Below are 25,258 nucleotides of genomic sequence, written 5' to 3' on the forward strand. Positions count from 1 at the left end.
AGCAAATGGCACATCAGGAGATTATATCCCACATCTGGCCCAGAGGGTCCCATGCCCATGAAGCCTCCCTCATTGCTAGCACAGCAGTCTGAGATCTAACTGCAAGGCAGCAGTGAGGCTGGGGGATGGGTGCTCGCCATTGCTGAGACTTCAGTAGGTAAACAAAACCTCCGGGAAGCTCGAACTGTGTGCAGCCCACCACAGCTCAAGGAGGCCTGCCTGTCTCTGTAGACTCCACCTCTGGGGACAGGGCATAGCAAAAAAAAAAAAAAAAAAAGCAGCAGAAACCTCTGCAGATGTTAATGACCCTGTCTGACAGCTTTGAAGAGAGCAGTGGATCTCCCAACATGGAGTTTGAGATCTGAGAACAGACAGTCTGCCTGCTAGAGTGGGTCCCTGACCCCTGAGTAGCCTAACTGGGGGACATCCCCCACTAGGTGCACACCGACACCTCATACATCACATGGTGGGGTACACCCCTGAGACGAAGCTTCCAGAGCAACAATCAGACAGCAGCACTCACTGTTCAGCAATATTCTATCTTCTGCAGCCTCTGCTGCTGATACATAGGCAAACAGGGTCTGGAGTGGACCTCAAGCAATCTCCAACAGACCTACAGCTGAGGGTCCTGACTGTTAGAAGGAAAACTAACAAACAGAAAGGATACCCACGCCAAAACTCTATCAGTACGTCACCAGCATCAAAGACCAAAAGCAGATAAAACCACAAAGATGGGGAAAAAGCAAGGCAGAAAAGCTGGAAATTCAAAAAATTCAAAAATCAGAGCGCATCTCCCCCTCCAAAGGAATGCAGCTCATCACCAGCAACGGATCAAAGCTGGACGGAGAATGACTTTGACGAGTTGAGAGAAGAAGGCTTCAGTCAATCAAACTTCTCAGAGCTAAAGGAGGAACTACGTAACCAGCACAAAGAAACTAAAAATCTTGAAAAATGAACGGAAGAATGGATAACTAGAATAATCAAAGCAGAGAAGGCCATAAACGAACTGACAGAGATAAAAACCATGACACGAAAAATATGTGACAAATGCACAAGCTTCAGTAACCGACTCGATCAACTGGAAGAAAGAGTATCAATGATTGAAGATCAAATGAATGAAATGAAGCGAGAAGAGAAGTCTAGAGAAAAAAAAGGAAAAGGAAATGAACAAAGCCTCCAAGAAATATGGGATTATGTGAAGAGACCAAATCTACATCTGATTGGGGTGTCTGAAAGTGAGGGGGAAAATGGGACCAAGTTGGAAAACACTCTTCAGGATATCATCCAGGAGAACCCCAACCTAGTAGGGCAGGCCAACATTCAAATTCAGGAAATACAGAGAACACCACAAAGATACTCCTCGAGAAGAGCAACTCCAAGACACATAATTGTCAGATTCACCAAAGTTGAAATGAAGGAAAAAATGTTAAGGGCAGCCAGAGAGAAAGGTCGGGTTACCCACAAAGGGAAGCCCATCAGACTGACAGCAGATCTCTCTGCAGAAACTCTACAAGCTGGAGGAGAGTGGGGGCCAATATTCAACATTCTTAAAGAAAAGAATTTTCAACCCAGAATTTCATATCCTGCCAAACTAAGTTTCATCAGTGAAGGAGAAATAAAATGCTTTACAGACAAGCAAAGGCTTAGAAATTTTGTCACCACCAGGCCTGCCCTACAAGAGATCCTGAAGGAAGCACTAAACATGGAAAGGAACAACCGGTACCAGCCATTGCAAAAACATGCCAAAATGTAAAGACCACTGATGCTAGGAAAAAACTGCATCAACTAACGAGCAAAATAACCTGCTAATATCACAATGACAGGATCAAGTTCACACACAACAATGTTAACCTTAAATGTAAATGGACTAAATGGTCCAATTAAAAGACACAGGCTGCCAAATTGGATAAAGAGTCAAGGCCCATCAGTCTGCTGTATTCAGGAGACCCATCTCACATGCAGAGACACACATAGGCTCAAAATAAAGGGATGGAGGAAGATCTACCAAGCAAATGGAGAACAAAAAAAAGCAGGGGTTGCAATCTTAGTCTCTGAAAAAACAGACTTTAAACCATCAAAGATCAAAAGAGACAAAGACCATTACATAATGGTAAAGGGATCAATTCAACAGGAAGAGCTAACTATCCTAAATATATATGCACCCAATACAGCAGCACCCACATTCATAAAGCAAGTCCTTAGACACTTACAAAGAGACTTAGACTCCCATACAATAATAATGGGAGACTTCAACACCCCACTGTCAACATTAGACAGATCAACGAGACAGAAAGTTAACAAGGATATCCAGGAATTGAACTCAACTCGGCACCAAGCAGACCTAATAGACATCTACAGAACTCTCTACCCCAATCAACAGAATATACATTCTTCTCAGCACCACATCGCACTTATTCCAAAATTGATCACATAGTTGGAAGTAAAGCACTCCTCAGCAAATGTACAAGAACAGAAATTATAACAAACTGTCTCTCAGACCACAGTGCAATCAAACTAGAACTCAGGATTAAGAAACTCAATCAAAACTGCTCAACTACATGGAAACTGAACAACCTGCTCCTGAATGACTACTGGGTACATAATGAAATGAAGGCAGAAATAAAGATGTTCTTTGAAACCAATGAGAACAAAGATACAACATACCAGAATCTCTGGGACACATTTAAAGCAGTGTGTAGAGGGAAATTTATAGCACTAAATGCCCACAAGAGAAAGCTGGAAAGATCTAAAATTGACACGCTAACATCACAATTTAAAGAACTAGAGAAGCAAGAGCAAACACATTCAAAAGCTAGCAGAAGGCAAGAAATAACTAAGATCAGAGCAGAACTGAAGGAGATAGAGACACATAAAACCCTCCAAAAAAATCAATGAATCCAGGTGCTGGTTTTTTGAAAAGATCAATAAAATTGATAGACCGCTAGCAAGACCAATAAAGAAGAAAAGAGAGAAGAATCAAATAGATGCAATAAAAAATGATAAAGGGGATATCACCACGGACCCCACAGAAATACAAACTACCATCAGAGAATACTATAAACACCTCTATGCAAATAAACTAGAAAACCTAGAAGAAATGGATAATTTCCTGGATATTTACACTCTCCCAAGACTAAACCAGGAAGAAGTTGAATCCCTGAATAGACCAATAGCAGGCTCTGAAATTGAGGCAATAATTAATAGCCTACCAACCAAAAAAAGTCCAGGACCAGATCCATTCACAGCCGAATTCTACCAGAGGTACAAGGAGGAGCTGGTACCATTCCTTCTGAAAGTATTCCAATCAACAGATAAAGAGGGAATCCTCCCTAACTCATTTTATAAGGCCAACATAATCCTGATACCAAAGCCTGGCAAAGACACAACAAAAAAAGAGAATTTTAGACAAATATCCCTGATGAACATCCATGCAAAAATCCTCAATAAAATATTGGCAAACCGAATCCAGCAGCACATCAAAAAGCTTATCCACCATGATCAAGTGGGCTTCATCCCTGGGATGCAAGGCTGGTTCAATATACACAAATCAATAAACGTAATCCAGAATATAAACAAAACCAAAGACAAAAACCATATGGTTATCTCAATAGATGCAGAAAAGGCCTTTGACAAAATTCAACAGCCCTTCATGCTAAAAACTCTCAATAAATTCGGTATTGATGGAACGTATCTCAAAATACTAAGAACTATTTATGACAAACCCACAGCTGATATCATACTGAATGGGCAAAAACTGGAAGCATTCCCTTTGACAACTGGCACAAGACAGGGATGCCCTCTCTCACCACTCCTATTCAACATAGTGTTGGAAGTTCTGGCTAGGGCAATCAGGCAAGAGAAAGAAATCAAGGGTATTCAGTTATGAAAGGAAGAAGTCAAATTGTTCCTGTTTGCAGATGACATGATTGTATATTTAGAAAACCCCATTGTCTCAGCCCAAAATCTCCTTAAGCTGATAAGCAACTTCAGCAAAGTCTCAGGATACAAAATCAATGTGCAAAAATCACAAGCATTCTTATACACCAGTAACAGACAAACAGAGAGCCAAATCATGAATGAACTTCCATTCACAATTGCTTCAAAGAGAATAAAATACCTAGGAATCCAACTCACAAGGGATGTAAAGGACCTTTTTAAGGAGAACTACAAACCACTGCTCAGTAAAATAAAAGAGGACACAAACAAATGGAAGTACATACCATGCTCATGGATAGGAAGAATCAATAACATGAAAATGGCCATACTGCCCAAGGTCAGTTATAGATTCAATGCCATCCCCATTAAGCTACCAATGACTTTCTTCACAGAATTGGAAAAAAACGGCTTTAAAGTTCATATGGAACCAAACAAGACCCTGCATTGCCAAGACAATCCTAAGTCAAAAGAACAAAGCTGGAGGCATCACGATACCTGACTTCAAACTATACTACAAGGCTACAGTAACCAAAACAGCATGGTAGTGGTACCAAAACAGAGATATAGACCAGTGGAACAGAACAGAGTCCTCAGAAATAATACCACACATCTACAACCATCTAATCTTTGACAAACCTGAGAAAAACAAGAAATGGGGAAAGGATTCCCTATTTAATAAATGGTGCTGGGAAAATTGGCTAGCCATAAGTAGAAAGCTGAAACTGGATCCTTTCCTTACTCCTTATATGAAAGTTAATTCAAGATGGATTAGAGACTTAAATGTTAGACCTAAAACCATTAAAACCCTAGAAGAAAACCTGGGTAATACCATTCAGGACATAGGCATGGGCAAGGACTTCATGTCTAAAACACCAAAAGCAATGGCAACAAAAGCCATAATTGACAAATAGGATCTAATTGAACTAAAGAGCTTCTGCACAGCAAAAGAAACTACCATCAGAGTGAACAGGCAACCTACAGAATGGGAGAAAATTTTTGCAATCTACTCATCTGACAAAGGGCTAATATCCAGAACCTACAAAGAACTCAAACAAATTTACGAGAAAAAACAAACAACCCCATCAAAATGTGGGCAAAGGCTATGAAGAGACATTTCTCAAAAGACATTCATACAGCCAACAGGCACATGAAAAAATGCTCATCAGCACTGGCCATCAGAGAAATGCAAATCAAAACCACAATGAGATACCATCTCACACCAGTTAGAATGGCAATCATTAAAAAGTCAGGAAACAACCGGTGCTGGAGAGGATGTGGAGAAATAGGAACACTTTTACACTGTTGGTGGGATTGTAAACTGGTTCAACCATTGTGGAAAACAGTATGGCGATTCCTCAAGCATCTAGAACTAGAAATGCCATATGACCCAGCCATCCCATTACTGGGTATATACCCAAAGGTTTATAAATCATGCTGCTATAAAGACACATGCACACGTATGTTTATTGCGGCACTATTCACAATAGCAAAGACTTGGAATCAACCCAAATGTCCATCAATGACAGACTGGATTAAGAAAATGTGGCACATATACACCATGGAATACTATGCAGCCATAAAAAACGATGCGTTCGTGTTCTTTGTAGGGACATGGATGCAGCTGGAAACCATCATTCTCAGCAAACTATCGCAAGAACAGAAAACCAAACACCACATGTTCTCACTCATAGGTGGGAATTGAACAATGAGATCACTTGGACTCTGGAAGGGGAACATCACACACCAGAGCCTATTATGGGGAGGGGGGAGAGGGAAGGGATGGCATTTGGAGTTATTCCTGATGTAAATGACGAGTTGATGGGTGCTGACGAGTTGATGGGTGCAGCACACCAATATGGCACAAGTATACATATGTAACAAACCTGCACGTTGTGCACATGTACCCTGGAACTTAAAGTATAATAAAAAAAAATAAAAAAATAAAAAATTTAAAAATAAAATCAACGAATCCAGGAGCTGGCTGTTTGAAAAGATCAACAAAATAGATAGACTGCTCGCCAGACTAGTAAAGAAAAGAGAGTAGAATCAAATAGATGCAATAAAAAATGATATAGGGGATATCACTACTGATCCCACAGAAATACAACCTATCATCAGAGAATACTATAAACACCTCTATGCAAATAAGCTAGAACATCTAGAAGAAATGAATAAATTCCTGGACACATAAACCCTCCCAAGTCTAAACCAGGAAGAAGCTGAATTCCTGAATAAACCAATAACAAGTTCTGAAATTGAGGCAGTAATAGCCTATCAACCAAAAAAAGTTCAGGACCAGACGGATTCACAGCTGAATTCTACCAGAGGTACAAAGGGGAGCTGGTACCATTCCTTCTGAAACTATTCCAAACAATAGAAAAAGAAAGAATCCTCCCTAACTCATTTTATGAGGCCAGCATCATCCTGATACCAAAACCTGACAGAGACACAACAGAAAAAGAACATTTCAGGCCTACATCTCTGATGAACATTGATGTGAAAATACTCAATAAAATACTGGCAAACCAAACCCAGCAGCAGATCTAAAAGCTTATCCACCACGATCAAGCCAGCTTCATACCTGGGATGTAAGGCTGGTTCAACATATGCAAATCAGTGAATATAATCCATCACATAAACAGAACCAATGACAAAAAACACAAGATTATCTCAATAGATACAGAAAAGACCTTCAATAAAATTCAACACACCTTCATGCTAAAAACTCTCAATAAACTAGGTATTGATGGAACATATCTCAAAATAATAGGAGCTATTTATGGCAAACCCACAGCCAATATCATAGTAAATGGGCAAAAACTGGAAGCATTCCCTTTGAAAACCGGCACAGGCAAGGATGCTTTCTCTCTCCGCATCTATTCAACATAGTATTGGAAGTTCTGGTCAGGGCAATCAGAAAAGAGAAAGAAATAAAGGGTATTCAAATAGGAAGAGAGGAAGTCAAATTGTCTCTGTTTGCATATGACATGTTTGTGTATTTATAAAACCCCATTGTCTCAGCCAAAAATCTCCTTAAACTGATAAGCAACTTCAGCAAAGTCTCAGGATACAAAATCAATGTGTAAAAATCACAAGCATTCCTAGACACCAGTAACAGAACGCCAAATCATGAGTGAACTCCCATTCACAATTACTAGTAAGAGAACAAAATACCTAGGAATAGGAACTTATAAGGGATGTGAAGGACCTCTTCAAGAACTACAAACTACTGTTCAAGGACAAAAGAGAGGACACAAACAAATGGGAAAACATTCCATGCTCATGGATAGGAAGAGTCAATAACATGAAAATGGCCATACTGCCCAAAGTAATTTATAGATTCAATGCTATCCCCATCAAGCTATCACTGACTTTGTTCACAGAATTGGAAAAAACTACTTTAAACTTCACATGGAACCAAAATAGGGCCCGCAATAGCCAAGACAATCCTGGGCAAGGAGAACAATGCTGGAGGCATCATGCTACCTGACTTCAAACTATACTACAAGGCTACAGTAACCAAAACAGCATGATACTGGTACCAAAACAGATATATAGGCCAATGCAACAGAATAGAGGCTTTGGAAATAACACCACATATCTACAACCATCTGATCTTTGACAAACCTGACACAAATAAGCAATGGGGAAAAGATTCCCTATTTAATAAATGTTGGGAAAACTGGCTAGCTCTATGCAGAAAACTGAAACTGGACCTCTTCCTTACACCTTATACAAAAATCAGCTCAGTATGGATCAGAAACTTAAACATCAGACCTAGGACCATAAAGATCCTAGAAGAAAACCTGAGCAATACCATTCAGGACATAGGCATGGGCAAAGACTTCATGTCTAAAACACCAAAAGCAATGGTAACAAAAGTCAAAATTGACAAATGGGATCTCATTAAACTAAAGAGCTTCTGCACAGCAAAAGAAACTATCATCAGAGTAAACAGGCAACCTACAGAATGGGAGAAAATTTTTGCAATCTATCCATCTGACAAAGGGCTTATATCCAGAATCTACAAAGAACATAAACAAATTTACAAGAAAAAAACAAACAACCCCATCAAAAAGTGGGCAAAGGATAGGAACAGACACTTCTCAAAAGAAGACATTTATGCAGCCAACAGACACATGAAAAAAAATGCTGAACATCACTGGTCATTAGAGAAATGCAAATCAAAACCACAATGAGATACCATCTCACACCAGTTAGAATGGCAATCATTAAAATGTCAGGAAACAACAGATGCTGGAGAGGATGTAGAGAAATAGGAATGCTTTTACACTATTGGTGGGACGGTAAATTAGTTCAACTATTGTGGAAGACAGTGTGGTGATTCCTCAAGGACCTAGAACTAGAAATACCATTTGACCCAGTGATCCCATTACTGGGTATACATCCAAAGGATTATAAATCATTCTACTCTAAAGTCACATACACACATATATTTACTGTGGCACTATTCACAATAGCAAAGACTTGGAACCAACCCAAATGTCCATCAATAATAGACTGGAAAAAGAAAGTGTGGCACATATACACCATGGAATACTATGCAGCCATAAGTCGGGGGGAAACCATCATTCTCAGCAAACTATCACAAGAACAGTAAACCAAACACCGCATGTTCGCACTATAAGTGAGAGTTGAACAATGAGAACATATGGACAGAGGGAGGGGAACATCACACACCAGGGCCTGTCGGGGGGGTGGGGGACTAGGGGAGGAATAACATTAGGAGAAATACCTAATGTAGGTGACGGGTTTATGGGTGCAGCAAACCACCATGGCACATGTATACCTATGTAGCAAAACTGCACGTTCTGCACATGTAACCCAGAACTTAAAAAAAAAAAAAGGATATTCATAGTGACTATAGTTAACAACAATGTATTGTGTATTTCAAAGTAGCAAGAAGAGAGGATTTGAACTGCTCTTAACACATAGAAATGATAAATATTCAAAGTGATGGGATACCTCAAATATTTGACTTGATCATTACACATTCTATATATATAACAATATCACACGTATCCAACAAATATGTTAAATATTATGTACCGATGAATCAGTATTAGAATTTTGTGGTTGTTGTTAAGACCTCAAAGTCATCATATTTGCAGTAAAGGTGTTAAACAAAAGCTATATCTATTTGTTAAATCACTATAAATAAATATATATATATATATAGTTTGCTTATGTTTCAATGGATGACTTGTTGACTTTCTGCACATCCTTCAGCAGCAGAGGTCAGTTTATGGGATGATGACAAGGAAGACTCCTTAGACTTCATGAGGACTATCTCTGTTTTCTTCACCACCCTATCCCCAGTGCCTAGCACCCAGCAGGCACTCAACGAATGCTGCTGAATAAATCAATGACTTCAAAGATAACAGCTTTGGTCCCGAGAGAAAATACTTTCATGATAGATTTGGAAGGGACAGCATGGGGGCCACATATCATAGGAGCAGGAGAGGTAAGACGAGGGGCATGGGCTATGATTCCTTCCCCCAAATCTCTGAGACAATTGGAACCCAAGTGGAGTATGCATTTTGATGGCACAAGGGTAGGGCAGGGATGAGGAGATATGTACTAGGGTTGTTTGAGAAATAAGAAACTGGCACAGTGGCACAGTGTTTTGACCTTGAGATGCTGGACTGTCTTGGTGAACTTACTGAACTCCTTGGGGACTCAGTTTCATCATCTGAAAAATGAAGATAACAATACTGACCACACAAGGTTGCTACAAGATTAAGGGGAAAAAAAGGCTAACATATAAAGCACCTGGCACAGAGACTGTCATAAAAGTCATAGTGGGCCCTTATTTCTTCATTTGACAGGTATATATTGAGAGATGGCATACACAGTGGTCACAGGCAGGTACCCAGAGATAGACTGCTGGGGTTTGAACCCCAGCTTTATCACTTAGAGCTGGGTATCTTAGGAAAGTTACTTAGTTGTTCTTTGCCACAAGTTTCTCTTCTGTGGAAAATAGGATAATAATGCTTACCTCATCATGTCACTCTGAGGATAAACTCAGTTAACAAATGTAAAACACTCAGAACAGTATCTGGCACACAAGCACTTTTTAAGTGTTAGCTATTGTCATTATCATATGCTAGGCATTTTCATATTCTTATCCCACTTTGATCCCTCTTAGGGCTGGTGGAAACAATGATAGATAGGAACAGACAGATGTATTGACGTAATGATGGAGGACGTCCCATTAGATGGGCTAGTCTATGTCTCATTAGAATCATGGGTCCCAAATCTAAGCATGCACCAGATTCACCCTGAAGGCTTGTTAAAACACAGGTTATGGGGGCCCCACCCTCAGAGTTTCTGATTCAGTAAGTCTGGATAGGGTTGAGATTTTGCATTTCTAACGAGTTCCCAGGTGTTGCTGATGCTGCTGGTCCTGAGACTGCATTCTGAGAACCACTGTTGTGTAACAAGAGAGGACGTCTGAAGCTCCAAGAGGAGAAAGGAGGGAGGATGCATACAGAGATAGGAGTTCTACAACAGTCCCAAATAGGACTGAGGTATGGACACTAGGAGAAAGAGTCAAATGTTCATCCACTCATTGAGCAAATATTTATGCACTGCCCACTATCAGCAGGGCCCTGTATTCACCAATCAGTTGCAAGAACAAGGATTAAGCTGAGCAGAAACAACTGTGAGTCAGAGAGGACTATCGACTTACTGAATTTAGCCAGAACAGTGCTGCTATGGTTTGAACGTGTCCCCCAAAGTTTATGTGTTGGAAACTTAATCCCCAGTGCAACAGTGTTGAGAGGTAGGGTCTAATAAGAGGTGAAGTCGTGATGGCTCTACCTTTGTGAATGGATTGTAGTTATCACGGGAGTGGGTTAGTTATCTTGAGAGTGAATTTGTTATAAAGGTGAGTTCGGCCCCCTCTTGCTCGCATCTTCTTTTACCCTTCTGCCTTTCCCCATGGGATAATGCAGGAAGAAGGCCCTCATAAGATGCAGGCGCCTTGATGTGAGACTTCCCAGTCTCATGTCAAGTGAGCGAAATAAACTTCTGTTGTTTATAAATTACCTAGTGTCAGGTGTTTCGTTATAGAAACACAAAATGGACTAAAACAAGCACTAAACAAGCTTAGGCAAGTGATTTAATTTCTCTAGTTTCAATTTCCTGGACCAACAATGGGGATAATAGTTCATATGTACTAGGGTTGTTTTGAGAATTAAACAAAAATAAACTAATTAAACAAAGACAGGATAAACTAAGATTAAGTAAAGCACTTAGCATAGTGTCTGGCATATGGTATGTACCCAACAAATATTGGCTGTTGCTAGTATTATTATTGGGTCACCCTTTCAGATACATGCCAAGAGGTTCCTTGCCATAGAAGGACATTACAGTGAGTGTGGAATTAAATCTCACTAGGCCCAAAACCTAGAATCCTAGAAAGCAGAAAAATAATTTAAATCACAGGATTAAAAATCACAACCTGGCCACAAGGATTGAAAGACGCCTTTGGATAAGGGAGGTATTTGCGTCAGGGTCCTCCACGGAGCCCACAAATTGTACCAGAGTCGCCAGCAGCCAGCTATGGGTATAAGTATTCTTCTTGAGTTTTTTTCTTCTTAGTTTGCAAATGCAAGATAAAAATGAATTCCAGAATAATGGAAATCTGAGATGAGAATTAATTACAGCAAATTTGGCCAGGCCTCCTCCTAGGATCCCTCCAGTCTTCTGGGATGTGTTCTGACAACTTGCCGACTCTCTTCTAAACCTCTGAAAGGGGATGACGTTCCTACCACTTCCCTTGGAAGAATATTCCACAGTGAAATATGACTCACTGTCGAGGTCCTTGTCTGTGCGATTCCCTTTCTTTTCTTGACCCACTTTTGTCTTACTGTGCCCTTTCATGCAGAGTCAAACGTAAGCCTCCCCTTGAGGAGGGTGTTCTGTGAGGACTGACATTTAAAGACCATTACCACCTCTTAAACTCGGCCCTGTTCATTTGGCCAAGTAAAGCATGTTTAATTCTTTTAATCTTCCCCCATAAATCAATCTCTACATTCCCTTAATAGTCCTTCTCCTGTGCTTTGAAATCCCTCCAACCTGGCGGTCCCGAGCTCTTGTTCCGTTTAGACTTGAGAATTAACCAGTCAATCACGAAATGCCTGTGCAGGCGAACAGCCAGGCCTAGCCAGGGCTCCAAGTGCTCTCCCCACGCTTGGCTGCTGAAGGACATTGTGGGCCCAGAGAAGAGCCCTGTGATCTGCTGAGACAAAGCAAGGCCTGCCTAGTGGCCAACCTTGCTCAGATAGGTGTGCATCATTTGCTGCTTGCTTTATGATGACCCTTTCAAATGGACCTGGCCCAGCTGGCCAAAGGTCAAGGGACTGCATGGGAAGCCACCTGAGACACTTGTACCTCTCCAGCCTCTGCCTCCCAGGGCAGGGAGGGCCACTGAATAAGCCCAGGCAGGGTCTTACCTGGAAGGTCCCAGCATGGTCTTCTTCCTTATCACCCTCTCTGTTCTCTTTGAGGGCAATTAATGTGAATCCTCTGAAGTAGGAGGGAGGAGCAGCTGAAAGTGTTACTGCAGAGAGAAAAGAAAGCAGGTTTTAAGTATAAGAATCAATTATTGTCCATTTTCAAATGGGATAGACCTGAGTTCTCCATCAATATCCCAGACCTGTGGGTTACAGAGGCCGTGGACAGTGGTGAGGCCTTCATCCATTGATTTGAGAACTCTTAACCTCTTTACCCAGCTCCCTCTTACATTTCAGAACCTGTTAAATATCTGAGCTGCTATCTTACTTAGAGATTCTTGCATCAACCAGGGATGTGGTGAGCTCTCTCCCAATAACCACAATTTGATAAAGATAGTCCCTGGTCAGAAACTCAATCTTGACAATTGTCTAACATTACACTTCCATTAGACTGGCCCAAGAGAAAACTAGTTCTTCACAGCACAAAATCCTGTAGGATGACCTTTGTGGCAGAGGCTGCTGTGCGTTCTTCAAAATATATTTCGTTTTGTTTGTGGAAACTCAGCTACACCACATTTCCCAGCCTCCTTTGCAGTTACGTCAGCTTTATAACCAAGTTCTGCCAGTGGAAGTGATGGACAGACATGGTATACAGTAGCCCCCTGCAGATAAGGCCAAGACACATGCCAAGACCCCAAGTGGATGCCTGAAATAATGGATAGTACCAAACCCTATGCTTACGATGGTTTTCCTATATATACATACATACATACATATGTATCTATGATAAAGTTTAATTTATAAATTAGGCACAGTAGGAGATCAACAATAACTAATAAGACACAATCATTATAACAATACTCAAAACAGCATGCAATGTAAAACTTATGAATTGTTTATTTTTGGAATTTTCCAATTAATAGTTTTGGACCACAGTTTACTGCAGGTAACTGAAACCACAGAAAGCAAAACCTCGGATAAGGGAGTACTGCTATACTCTACTTCCAAGCCTGACCTGTACGAACTTTCCACATGACCCTGCAGTCTCACTCTCTTGCCTCTGCCTGCTTAATTCAGGGTCCAGCAGAAGACTCTGATGTCCCAGGAGGGCCATGGAACCACAAGAGGGAAGGAAACTGGGGATTTTAAACAAACCCGTGGAAAATCACCTACTGGCCAGAAACATCCATACTATACTTTGCATGAGCTGGAAATAAACTTATGTTGTGGAGGGTCACCTGTTACAGCAGCTGGAATTATAAGTCTGTTATACTCTTCCTTCCTACATGTCTACCCAGGGAACGATTTTTCCATTAAAATCTAGCTCGGCCAGGCACGGTGGCTCATGCCTGTAATCCCAGCACTTTGGGAGGCTGAGGTGGGCGGATCACAAGGTCATGAGTTCGAGACCATCCTGGCTAACACAGTGAAACCCCATCTCTACTAAAAATAGAAAAAATTAGCCGGGCGTGGTGGTGGGCGCCTGTAGTCCTAGCTACTTGGGAGGTTGAGGCAGGAGAATGGCGTGAACCCAGCAGGTGGAGCTTGCAGTGAGCCACAATTGCACCATTACACTCCAGCCTGGGTGACAGAGTGAGACTCCGTCTCAAAAAAAAAAAAAACAAATCTAGCTCAAGGGCCTTCTCAACAAGGCAATGGCAGTCCTCCCCCTCATTGGACCCCTAGTCTCCTGAGATGGAAATCTTTTTTTGCAGCATTTTTTTGTACTAAATTGCAATTCTTTGTTGGTTCACCTTCTCCACTGGACTGTGCTAATACAGGAGAGGGGCTGGGTTTTCATTCTCTTTTTATCCCTAGAACCTAGCACAGAGCCTGGCATCTAATAGACATTCAATTCAAGTTTCTTTAAATTGATGTAAATTGGTATTTAAATTACTTTATGGCCTGCATAAAAGTGCTAAGATTCTGGACATTAGATATGGAATTACAGACTATTAGAACTTCAAGAGATCTCAAGTATCTTCTAATTCAGCCCTCCAATTTCATGGATAGGAAAGTAACACATAGAAAGGTCAACAGACACACCTAAGATCATAAAATCATCCAGTGGCAACTTAGGGTCAGAATTGAAGGCCCACTCTCCCAGTTTAACACTCTACCCATGGCTTCACAAACTGAATATATTCATCATGTTACGGATCTTCCACAAATATTGACTGATTATTAAGTTTTTAAACTTTAAAAAATCAATTCATTTGACATATAATATTTGTGAATATGATATGGAGCCTCCTATCTAAGAGGAGCATTTAGTCTTCCAAATTCCTTAAACTAGTTTTAGCCCCGAAAATGAAGTGCCCTAAAGCTCCAACAAATAAAACCACTATCTTGGATAATGTAGTGGCTGCCCCTAAGCCACCAACAGAATGACACAGCAAAGAACTCTAAGACATAAAGAAGGTAAATGACATGCTGTGATTGGCCGGTTCATCCTACAAATGTAAAGGAGCTACTCATGTCTAGAAAAGATCAGATAGAAAAAAAGAAGGGGCTGGGCACAGCAGCTCATGCCTGTAATCCCAGCACTCTGGGAGGCTGAGGTGAGTGGATCACTTGAGGCCAGGAGTTCAAGACCAGCCTGGCCAACATGGTGAAACCCCATCTTTACTAAAGATATAAAAAATTAGCCAGGCTTGGTGGCACACCACTTGGTAATCCCAGCTACTCATGAGGCTGAGGCAGGAGAATTGCTGGAACCCGGGAGGCGGAGGTTGCAGTGAGCCGAGATTACACCACTGCACTCCAGCCTGGGCGACAGAGCATGACTCTGTCACACACAAAAAAAAAAAAAAGAAAAAAGAAAGAAAAGAAGGAATGGAGGGGAAAAAAAGCACAATAAAGCAAAGAAGAGTAAGAAAAGTGTGGTGCTCAGTGTCAAGCAAAAAAATGGTGGTTATGCTGTCAGGGGACAGAGCTGGGAATCTCTGAAGGACAGAGAGACAACCAAAAAGCAGTCTTGGATTCTCTAGGGTGAGGGTGGGTGGTCTTCGAGGCCATTATACACAATTCTGGAGGGAGGGGAACAGAAGACAAAGCAACAAACAGTAAGGATACTCCATCCAGATTTCTTCAAATGCCTTTTTACCATTTTAATGTGACCCTGGCACTAATATATTTCTGCTTCCCACGGCCAGCACCTGTGGCTCTTAAGTTGTGTCCCTGGTCCTCAGGTTACCAGAGCCTACTCTGCCCAAGATGAAAGATTCAGCTGCCTTGCACAGGTGAGTACAATTCTTAGAGGCACTTTACACTCCAAAATGGCCCCGCAGGATCCGACAGAAACTACCTGAAGGGAACATGCATGGGATCACAGGCTGGCAGGACACCTTTCCAGTCGCTATCCTGCTTCCCCCACTCTCTTACTAGTTTCCCCTGGGAGCACTTCCTTAAAAGAATCACTTGCGGCCGGGCGCGGTGGCTCAAGCCTGTAATCCCAGCACTTTGGGAGGCCGAGACGGGCGGATCACGAGGTCAGGAGATCGAGACCATCCTGGCTAACACGGTGAAACCCCGTCTCTACTAAAAAATACAAAAAACTAGCTGGGCGAGGTGGCGGGCGCCTGTAGTCCCAGCTACTAGGAGGCTGAGGCAGGAGAATGGCATGAACCCGGGAGGCGGAGCTTGCAGTGAGCCGAGAACCGGCCACTGCACTCCAGCCTGGGCGACAGAGCGAGACTCCGTCTCAAAAAAAAAAAAAAAAAAAAAAAAAAAAAATCACTTGCATCTAAATCCTCATCTGAGGCTTGTGTTATGATTTAAGATATGCTGAAGTTCTAACCCATACTTGGGAATGTGACCTCATTTGGAAATAGGGTCTTTGCAGATGCAGGTTGTTAAGATGAGGTAATGCTGGATTTGGGTGGGCCCTAAATCTCATATGACTTATGTCCCTATAAGAAAAGACACAGAGACACACAGGGAAGAATGCCACAAGATGACAGAGGCAGATATTAGAGCCATGCATTTACAAGCTGCAGAAAGCTAAGGCCTGTTGACAACCACCAGAAGCTAGGTGAGAGGCATGGAACCAACTTTCTCTCAGAGCCCTCCAGAAGCAAACACCACCACCAGATACCTTGATTTCAGATGTCTAGCCTCCAGAAATATGAGAGAATAAATGTATGTTGTTTCAAGTCACCAATTTATGGTAATTTGTACAGCAGTCCTAGGAAATAAATACAATCAGCCTCCAGGGAACCCAATGCAAGACAGATAATCCCTGCTCCACAGCCACTGCCTTCAGGAAAAAGATCAAACTCCATAGACCAAGAAGCCCTCAGGCTCTGCCTGTCCAGCTTCACTAACCATGCTCCCATTCCCCTGCCATACCACATTTCAATCCTTGGATTCACTCTCTAGAAGTTTCCCAAAATCTGTGTCATGTCGCCCTATTGTATTTTTTCACATGCTACTCATATACCTTTGAATGGTCAAGCTACTCCATTCCTGGCAAACTTCAGAAATCAGCCAAATCTCCACCCTTTGTGTGATGTTTCCTCTGATTTCCCCAGAAAGACTTGGGTGCTCTTTCTCTTGGACCCTACTGGAATTAAAAATACCTACATAATAATAGGCATAGTAACAGCACTTACCTCGAAGTATCAGTGCAAGGTATAAATGAAGTAATATATGTAAAGTCCTTAGTAAATATGAACTCATTATTATCAGTGAAAAGAGTATCAAATTAGATTATATTTTGTGTTTATGTGTTTGTTTTCACATTTGTAAGACCTTCAAGGGTAAGAACCCATCTGAGCTCAGCACAGTGACCAGTGCAGAGTTGATGTGCAATTAAATTTACTTGAGTGTTCATAGACTGGTTGGCTTAGTATTGCTAAAGATGTCAATGATCCTCAAATTGATCTATCGGTTTCATCAATCTAAATTAAAATCTCAGTATGCTCGTTGTGATATTGACAAGCTGGTTCTAAAATTTATATGGAAATTCAAAGGGCCAAGATTGTCCAAGACAATCTTAATGAAAGAAGTGCAAAATTGAAGGGCTTATACTTCCAGATATCAAGACTTATGCAGCTACAGAAACTAAGCCAGTGGACTACAGCAAAGTAAGAAAAATGGGCCAGTTGACCAGTTTAGGGTCCAGGAAAGTTCCACAAATATACAGAAGCTTGATTTATGACAAAGGATATATTAAGTTGGTCCAAAAGTAATTGCAGTTTTGGCCATTAATGGTTTTACCATGGCAAAAACCACAATTACTTTTGCACCAACCTAAAACATCAGAGCAATGGAGAAAAGATAATCTTTTCAGTAAGTGGTGCTAGGACAACTGAATGACTGTGTAGAAAAAGGTAAATCTTGGCCCTTAACTCACATAATACACAGAGTAAATTCCACATAGATTGTAGAGCTAAATGTGAAAAGTAAAACAAAGTTTTAAGAAAGCAGCATGATGCTATAAAGACACATGCACACGTATGTTTATTGCAGCACTATTCACAATAGCAAAGACTTGGAATCAACCCAAATGTCCATCTGTGACAGACTGGATTAAGAAAATATGGCACATATACACCATGGAATATTATGCAGCCATAAAAAAGGATGAGTTTGCGTCCTTTGTAGGGACATGGATGCAGCTGGAAACCATCATTCTCAGCAAACTATCACAAGAACAGAAAACCAAATACCGCATGTTCTCACTCATAGGTGGGAACTGAACAATGACATCACTTGGACTCGGGAAGGGGAACATCACACATCGGGGCCTATCATGGGGAGGGGGGAGGGGGGAGGGATTGCATTGGGAGTTATACCTGATATAAATGACGAATTGATGGGTGCTGACGAGTTGATGGGTGCAGCACACCAACATGGCACAAGTATACATATGTAACAAACCTGCACGTTATGCACATGTACCCTAGAACTTAAAGTATAATAAAAAAAAAAAAAAAAAAGAAGGCAGCATGAAATAAGATGCGAATGACCTTGGAGTAAGAAAGATTTCTCACATAGAGCAAAAAAAAGCACTGACAATAAAGAAGATATATAAATGGAGTGATATCAAACTTTTGCTCGTCAAAAGATACCATTAAGAGTGAAGAAGTCACAGTGTCAAAGAAGACATTTGCAACCATATAACCAGAAACCGACTTTATATATCCAAAATATATAAAGAAGTCTTTCGGATCAATAAGAAAGAGACAGACAACCCAACAGAAGAAAAAAAAAGAAAGACAAATGCACAAACTAATACTTCACAAAAGAAGGTGCCCAATGGCCAATAAACATATGCAAAGGCTCTCAACCTCATTAGTCAATAGGGAAATAAAAATTAAATCTACAATGAAATAGTACTGCATATCTACCAGTTTGGATACATTTAAAAGAATTAACAATATCCAGTGATGTTAACTAGAACTTTCACACACTGTTGATGGAAGTGAAAATTAGCAATTTTGCTGCTAAATTCTTTGGCAATGTTTACTGAAGCTGAACATACTCTTACCCTATCACCCAGCAATACCATCTTAAATCAACAGAAATGCGTATATATGTGCACCAAAGATACCTATAAGAATATTAACAGTAATGTTATTTGTAGGAGCATCCAAGTGGAAATACTCAAATGCCCATCAGCCCTAGAATGGGTATATAAATTGTGGCATATTCTTATAACCAAATGCCTCATAGTCATGAAAATGAACACATACTGCCACATGCAACATGGATAATTCTCACAAACATAATCTCGAGTGACAGAAGACAGGCACAAGAGAATACAAATGGTATGATTACATTTATATATATTTACATAAAGCCCAAAAACAGGCAAAGTAATTCATGGTGCTAGAGGTCAGGACAGTAGTAATATGTACAGGAAAGGCAGGGAGTGCAACATGGAGGCGGCATAAGAGATGCTGCTGAAGAGCTAGTCATGATCTGTTTCTTGATCTGGGTTCTGGTTACATGAGTATATTCAAGATGTGATAATTCACCACACTCCATGATTTGTAAGCTTTTCCTTATGTAAGTTATATTTTGATTAAAAGATTCTTAAACAATGTTTCTGAATGATAAATATCCAAACTTTTGTATATCTGTGCAGTGTGCTTAAATGGCTAATCATAAACTCAGCTTCCCAGAATACTGCATTCCTGTAGGTTCTAGAAAACTAAGGTTGTACCCTACCCTATTAAATATAACACATGAGATGGAGGCTCTGGAGGCTGAACTCAGTGTGGGGTTTTAATCCATAATTATCACTGGTGATGATGTTGTTACACAGTATAATTTGAAGGAATAGAGGAGACTCTATCCTTCCAGAGAACCTCATTATACAACTTCCTTCTGAAAGGCACAAATGTGCAGTGTGTTCAGAGTCCCAGTAATAACCTAAAATGACTGCTTGGCAGTAAATAATAGAATCTTCTCTCTAATGACTCCTCCCAATTGCCTCCCCTGAGAGGCTATTAAGAGATCCAAGAAATTAAAGAAAAATGCTTATGAAGAGTTAAAAAAAAGGAATTCCATTCAGAGCCATCTTGTGAGTACGTACGGGGAACTGATTAAGAGCAAACACTTAGGATTAGAATCCCAGAGCTACCACTTATGTGATCTCTGGTAAATTACTTAATCTCTCTGTTTCCTTATTTTTAAAAAAGAGGTTGATGATATTACCTTTCTTATAGGAATGTAGAATTAAATAAATATTTATCCCAGTGCCTGGAACATGTAAAATGTTCAAGAATTTTAAGGGATGATGATGATAACGATGGTGGTAGTGGTTATGATGGTGATGGTGATGGTGGTGAGTGACGATGGTGACAATGGGGATGATGATGATGATGATGAAATTGGTGATTATGATAAAAGATCATGATGCTTATCAGCCTGATTATCCAACAATGTGTTTCACAGAGCTGGTCCTCAGGAACAATGATTGAACCTCCAAAGAAAAACTCTAGCAGGTGCCAGTGAAGGACCACTGGGAGGATTGCAATGGAGAGAATTGGCTTTGGGGACAATTCTTACAAGTTCAGGTTATGGGGAGATTTGGGTAAGTCCTTATAATAAACCAAGGCTTCCTACAGCCCATGACACTCAAAATAGAGTGCCCTGTGAGGACCTCCCTGCCCCTTTCACCCCCACACAATACCTCTTTACTTTTCTGGAATACCTCTCACCCAATGTTAGTTCAATATGTGTTTATGAAACTCTCTGGTAAATGCTTGTCTCCCCTAATAACCTGTACTCTCCGTGAATGCAGAAACAAATTCTGTCTTGAACTCCACTGCATCTTTAGCATCTAGCATACCACTTTACACATAGTAAATGCTCAATAAATACTTGTCGAATGAATGAACAAAAAAGGTTTTATTTACCTTAAATGCATAGTTTTCTCATTCCTATTCTGGTCCCTTTCCCAAAGTTCCCATGGGTTACCTTGAACAATATACCAACCTCCCTCATCCTTTTATCTTTACTGAGCATTTGGTCTACACTAGCTCAGGGCTACATCCCTGGAGATAGAGTAAAAAAGAAATGGCCTCTGCTCTCTAGGAGCACAATCTAGTATCTGGAGGAAAAATACGTATCAACAGATATTTTTTATAACATGTAAAGTGTGTTATGGAGGTACGAACAATGTGTTCTGAGGTTGAAGAGGAGAGAACATCTGCGTCTATCTGGGTGAATTCGGAGAGGCTTCAAGGGGGAGGTTGTATTTGTGTTGTAAGTTGAATGAGGAATAGGAGTTTGTCCAGTGGACAAGGGAAGCAACAGCATCCCATGTAGCAGAAAGACGTAATGGGCCAGTCTTGGTCCTGGAAACCAGAACTAATTCTGTATTTCATAAGTTGCATTCTGGGAGGAAGGGTGTGATAAAAGGCTTGGTGAGGAAGATGAGCAAGGAGAAGATGATCAAAGGCTTTCAATGCCTTGATAAGAAGTGTGGATATCAGCCTGGGTGGGGGGATGATGCAGTACTGAAGGGTTTGAGCTAGGAAATTTCATATTCAGATTTATGGTTTAGGAAAATCAGGCTGGAGGCTGTGTAATTATTGAATTACAGCTTTGCCCTAAAAGCCACATCAGTAACAAAGGCTTGCCTTATTTATATGAAGGCTGATATTTCACAATAGAGCCTGGCCTCAAACCCCGACCCAGGGCAGAGTTCTTTCCATCCTTGGGTACACTTACCCTACCTAATTACCAAATAGCTTTCTGTGTCTTTCAAATGTTGGTGTGTCAACCTTCTAACAAAAACTCTAATAAACTATTACCCAAATTCATCTTCTATGCCTATTACCCTCATTGGATCTTGTCCAGTTCCATCTTCCTTCACACTCTGTCTCTTGGGTTTCAGAATTATTAATAGAACCCCAACCTCAACGAGAAGATCCTGAGTCCCAGCTCCATCCTATGGCCAGCCCCTGCCAACCACCTGCTATGTGTTATTGAAATGCCCCAGTCTTCATGCTACACATCTCAACCACAATGCACTTCAGCTTCTGCCTTAACTTATAACATGGAGTTGTAAAGACTGTGGGGGCATTAAATTAGTCACAGTGCTCCCCTTTCTACTCTGCACAACTTCCAGAGCTCTGAGGAACTGCAACTCATATATTTCTATGTAAAAAATTGGCACAATAATTAAGGTCACCTAGCCAGGATCAGGCAAGAAAAGATTTGCTGGTGATGGCCTGGAAGACTGGAAGGCAAGACTGATAATCCAAAAGTGAGCAGGTGAGGATGGTGGGGTTGGATTATGCTGTTTCCCTGGATGGCCTTCTTCGGTCAGTGCTCTCAGCATCCCCAGGCAGAGATGAAGTTTCTCCCATTCAAACTGAAGATCATGCATACTTAAATTTGTAAGGGTCATTTTTCTAAAACAGACGTAGCTAACAGACTTAGTTCAAATTTCCCATTTATCATGTGTAATTTCGGGCAAGTTACTCAAGCTCTCCTTGTCTATATGTCCTTACCTATAAAACCGCAGTAATATTTAATAGTATGTACCTCCTGTTGTCATCATGACAATTAATGAATTGGTAATAGGAAGTATATAAAAACATTTGCTAAATCAATAAAATATATTAAAAAATAAATCAGTCTCCTCTGTGAAATAAGGATCATAATTATCATCTCATGGATTTGTCATGAGGATTCAAGGAGATAATGCAATCAAGCGCACTGCAGCAGCTCAATAAAAGTTAATCCTTTCCCCGTTGTGTGACCTCATGATGGAACAGCTCAGAGCCAGATGAATGGGTCCTGAGCTGAACAACATGTGGATAGCAGGAGGAATAATGGGAAGGATGCCTCTGGGGAGGTAGAGATGTGTCAGCTAAGAGAACGTATCTGGGAATGTGGACAAGGGCAGGAAGCTCTGGGGGACCCCCACTGCTGCCCCTACTCTGACCCTGTGGTCACCGGGACTTCCAATCACAGTTCGTCCTCCCTCCTCAGATATCAAGTCACAAAAGTGACTGTGATCCAGAGCCAGTCTATCTCCATGCCATTGCCCTGGGCATGTGACCCACCCTGGACTAGTCACAATCTTCCCTGGGATGTTTCAGTTTGTAGTTAGAAGGAAAGGGGCTTTTCTTTTAGTCACAGGATGAGCTAAGAGGATTTTCACTGAAGGTTGCTGGCAGCTATCCTCCCTGTCATTTGGAGAAAGTTTATCTGTAGTAAGAAAAAATGAGGACAAAACACAGCCAAGAGATTAAGGATGAAATGAGCAAGACAGAAAAGGTGGAAGCGAGGGACAAAAAAAGATAGAGAGCGAAGGAGGGAAGGGGGGACACAGAGAGAGATGGAATGACCCCATTTGAGTCACTAGACCCATTTATGCCTGAAGTAAGAGCCACCCCTGGGCTTTGCAAATATGGGAATCAGTGCATTCCCTTTTCTGTTTTAGTTAGGTTGACTTTGTTCCTATCACTTGCGGTGATAATTTTGAAGCAAAGAAAGAAAACATTCTGCCTAAACTATAAGAATCACCAGCAGGCTCAGGAAACAGTATTTAGAACTAAACTGAGGTGGCTTATGGTGGGGGTGGCAGTTCGTATGTAAATGTCACCGGGATGATAGCAGATCTGTTGACTTCAAAACTAGCTAAATATCAGCTTTAGGGAAAGACTCTAAGGAATGTCAGAGGGCTCTATCCTAGACTCTTAAGTTGCTCAATATTCTTATCAACTTCATTGATAAAGACTTACAAGACCTTCTTATCAACACTGTGGATAATTCAAAATTAGATTATGTCAATAAGTCACTTGGTGACCGAATACAGATTCACGAATGGCTGACAGCTACAGGGATGGATCCAAACCTGCTAGATTAAATCAAATGAGAAACCATGTCAAATTTTATGTTCAAGGACCATTTTCACTAGTCTAGGTTAAAGAGGGAAGCAGGCCTTCCAGAAAACTGCAAGAATTTGAGTTGGCTGCAAGCTCAGTGTGATTCCAGACTGCAGCGCAGCTGCCAAAATGGCAAACACAAGACCTGGCAAGCTTCACACAAGCACAATGTCCAGGACAAGGAGATAATCATTCTGTCATGTCCTGCCCCTAACAGACCACATCTGGGGCACAAAGTACAAGGGAGCAAGCAACTGCCACCCACAAAGAATGGTTAAAGAAACGGGACATTTTAGTCAGAAGAGAAGCCATAACAGCTATTTATTCACAAACATCTTAAGGGCTGACATATGGCCCAGGGGAGACCTCATTTTGCTCGATTCCAAAGAACAGAACTTTGGACAGATGTGTGAAAGTTACATGGGAGGCAGACTTTGGTGGCAGAGAAGTACAAACAAATCAGCCCTGGCTCAAGCTTCGCCAGTCTGTGAGTGTGGCTACCTAAGGAAAACTCATGGTTCTCTTCTCCTCATCACCCTACTGCCAAGCGGGAAATGCTGTAGTCGTGTCGGCTTTGAGGATATTCCACTGGTCACTAAATGAGTGTGTCCCATAGTAACAAGATAGGGCAATGATGTGACCAGGTGCTAATGTGTGTGGGAGACTGGGGCTGGGACTCGGAGAAGTGGTGATGGTGACGCATGCTCATAGGAAAGGGGACACCTTTTCTTTGTGTCTTACCATTTTCCTTTAAAAGAGAGAGAGAGAAAAAAGAATATAAGATTCCTAGAATCCAGACTTTTGTTAGCGTGGGGCCCAGGAAACTTTTTAAATTAAATTGAATTTTAGTTTAGTTTTTGCACTCTCCAAAGGCATAGCCAGGTTTGGAAAGTACTACAAATGACTCCACAACGTGCTGGTTCCAGGGAAAGTCACTTTAATAATTGGTGTCTAGGTTTGATGGCTCAATAATCCCCTCAGCCCTACTTCTCCAGATACTCAGAGCCAGTTTCTTAGAGTCAGTTTCTGAGGTTGGCAGCCCCTTGCCTCTGCCCTTTGGCCTGCTGTTGCTCTGCTTTTCACACCACAGCAACAGTGTTTCTGCTTCCACCATGCGTGAAGCTGCTCTCTCCTCCCTCCTAGTGGTCTGCACCCTGGATGCAGGCCATCTGCCCTCTGCCTCTGGCCAATGCCCCTGTGGCATTGGGCATCCTTTCTCTCTGCCGCCACCACCTAGAGCTCCTTGCCCCCTGTCTGCCATCCCTTGGGTGCTCACCTTTCTCTCTGGCTGAGAGAGAAACACTTTCCCCTTCCTCCATCCAGCTCTCTTAGAGAGCTTGTACCAGGGTTCTTGGGGCTTCAATGACACTTTATTTTTTTTTTCCAACAAATAATGATTTAATGCCTGCTATGCCCAGGCACTGTTCTGAAATTGAAGATAAAATGGCAAATAAGAAATACAAAGTCTTTGCTCTCATAAGGCTTGTA

At 41.3% G+C, this 25,258-nt stretch overlaps 1 protein-coding gene across 1 annotated transcript in view; it reads right to left on the bottom strand.

Moving 5' to 3' along the window:
- The window catches only part of SPON1 (spondin 1), a 316,933-nt gene that overhangs the window by 282,966 nt on the left and 8,709 nt on the right, over window positions 1–25,258 (bottom strand). Inside the window, exon 2 of the mRNA XM_033204547.1 lies at window positions 12,417–12,523. Within this exon, the coding sequence (XP_033060438.1) occupies window positions 12,417–12,523 (107 nt within the window). The remainder of the gene's footprint in view (window positions 1–12,416; window positions 12,524–25,258) is intronic.

This window comes from Trachypithecus francoisi, unplaced genomic scaffold, assembly GCF_009764315.1.
Source record: "Trachypithecus francoisi isolate TF-2019V2 unplaced genomic scaffold, Tfra_2.0 Lachesis_group8, whole genome shotgun sequence".
NCBI lineage: Eukaryota > Metazoa > Chordata > Mammalia > Primates > Cercopithecidae > Trachypithecus > Trachypithecus francoisi.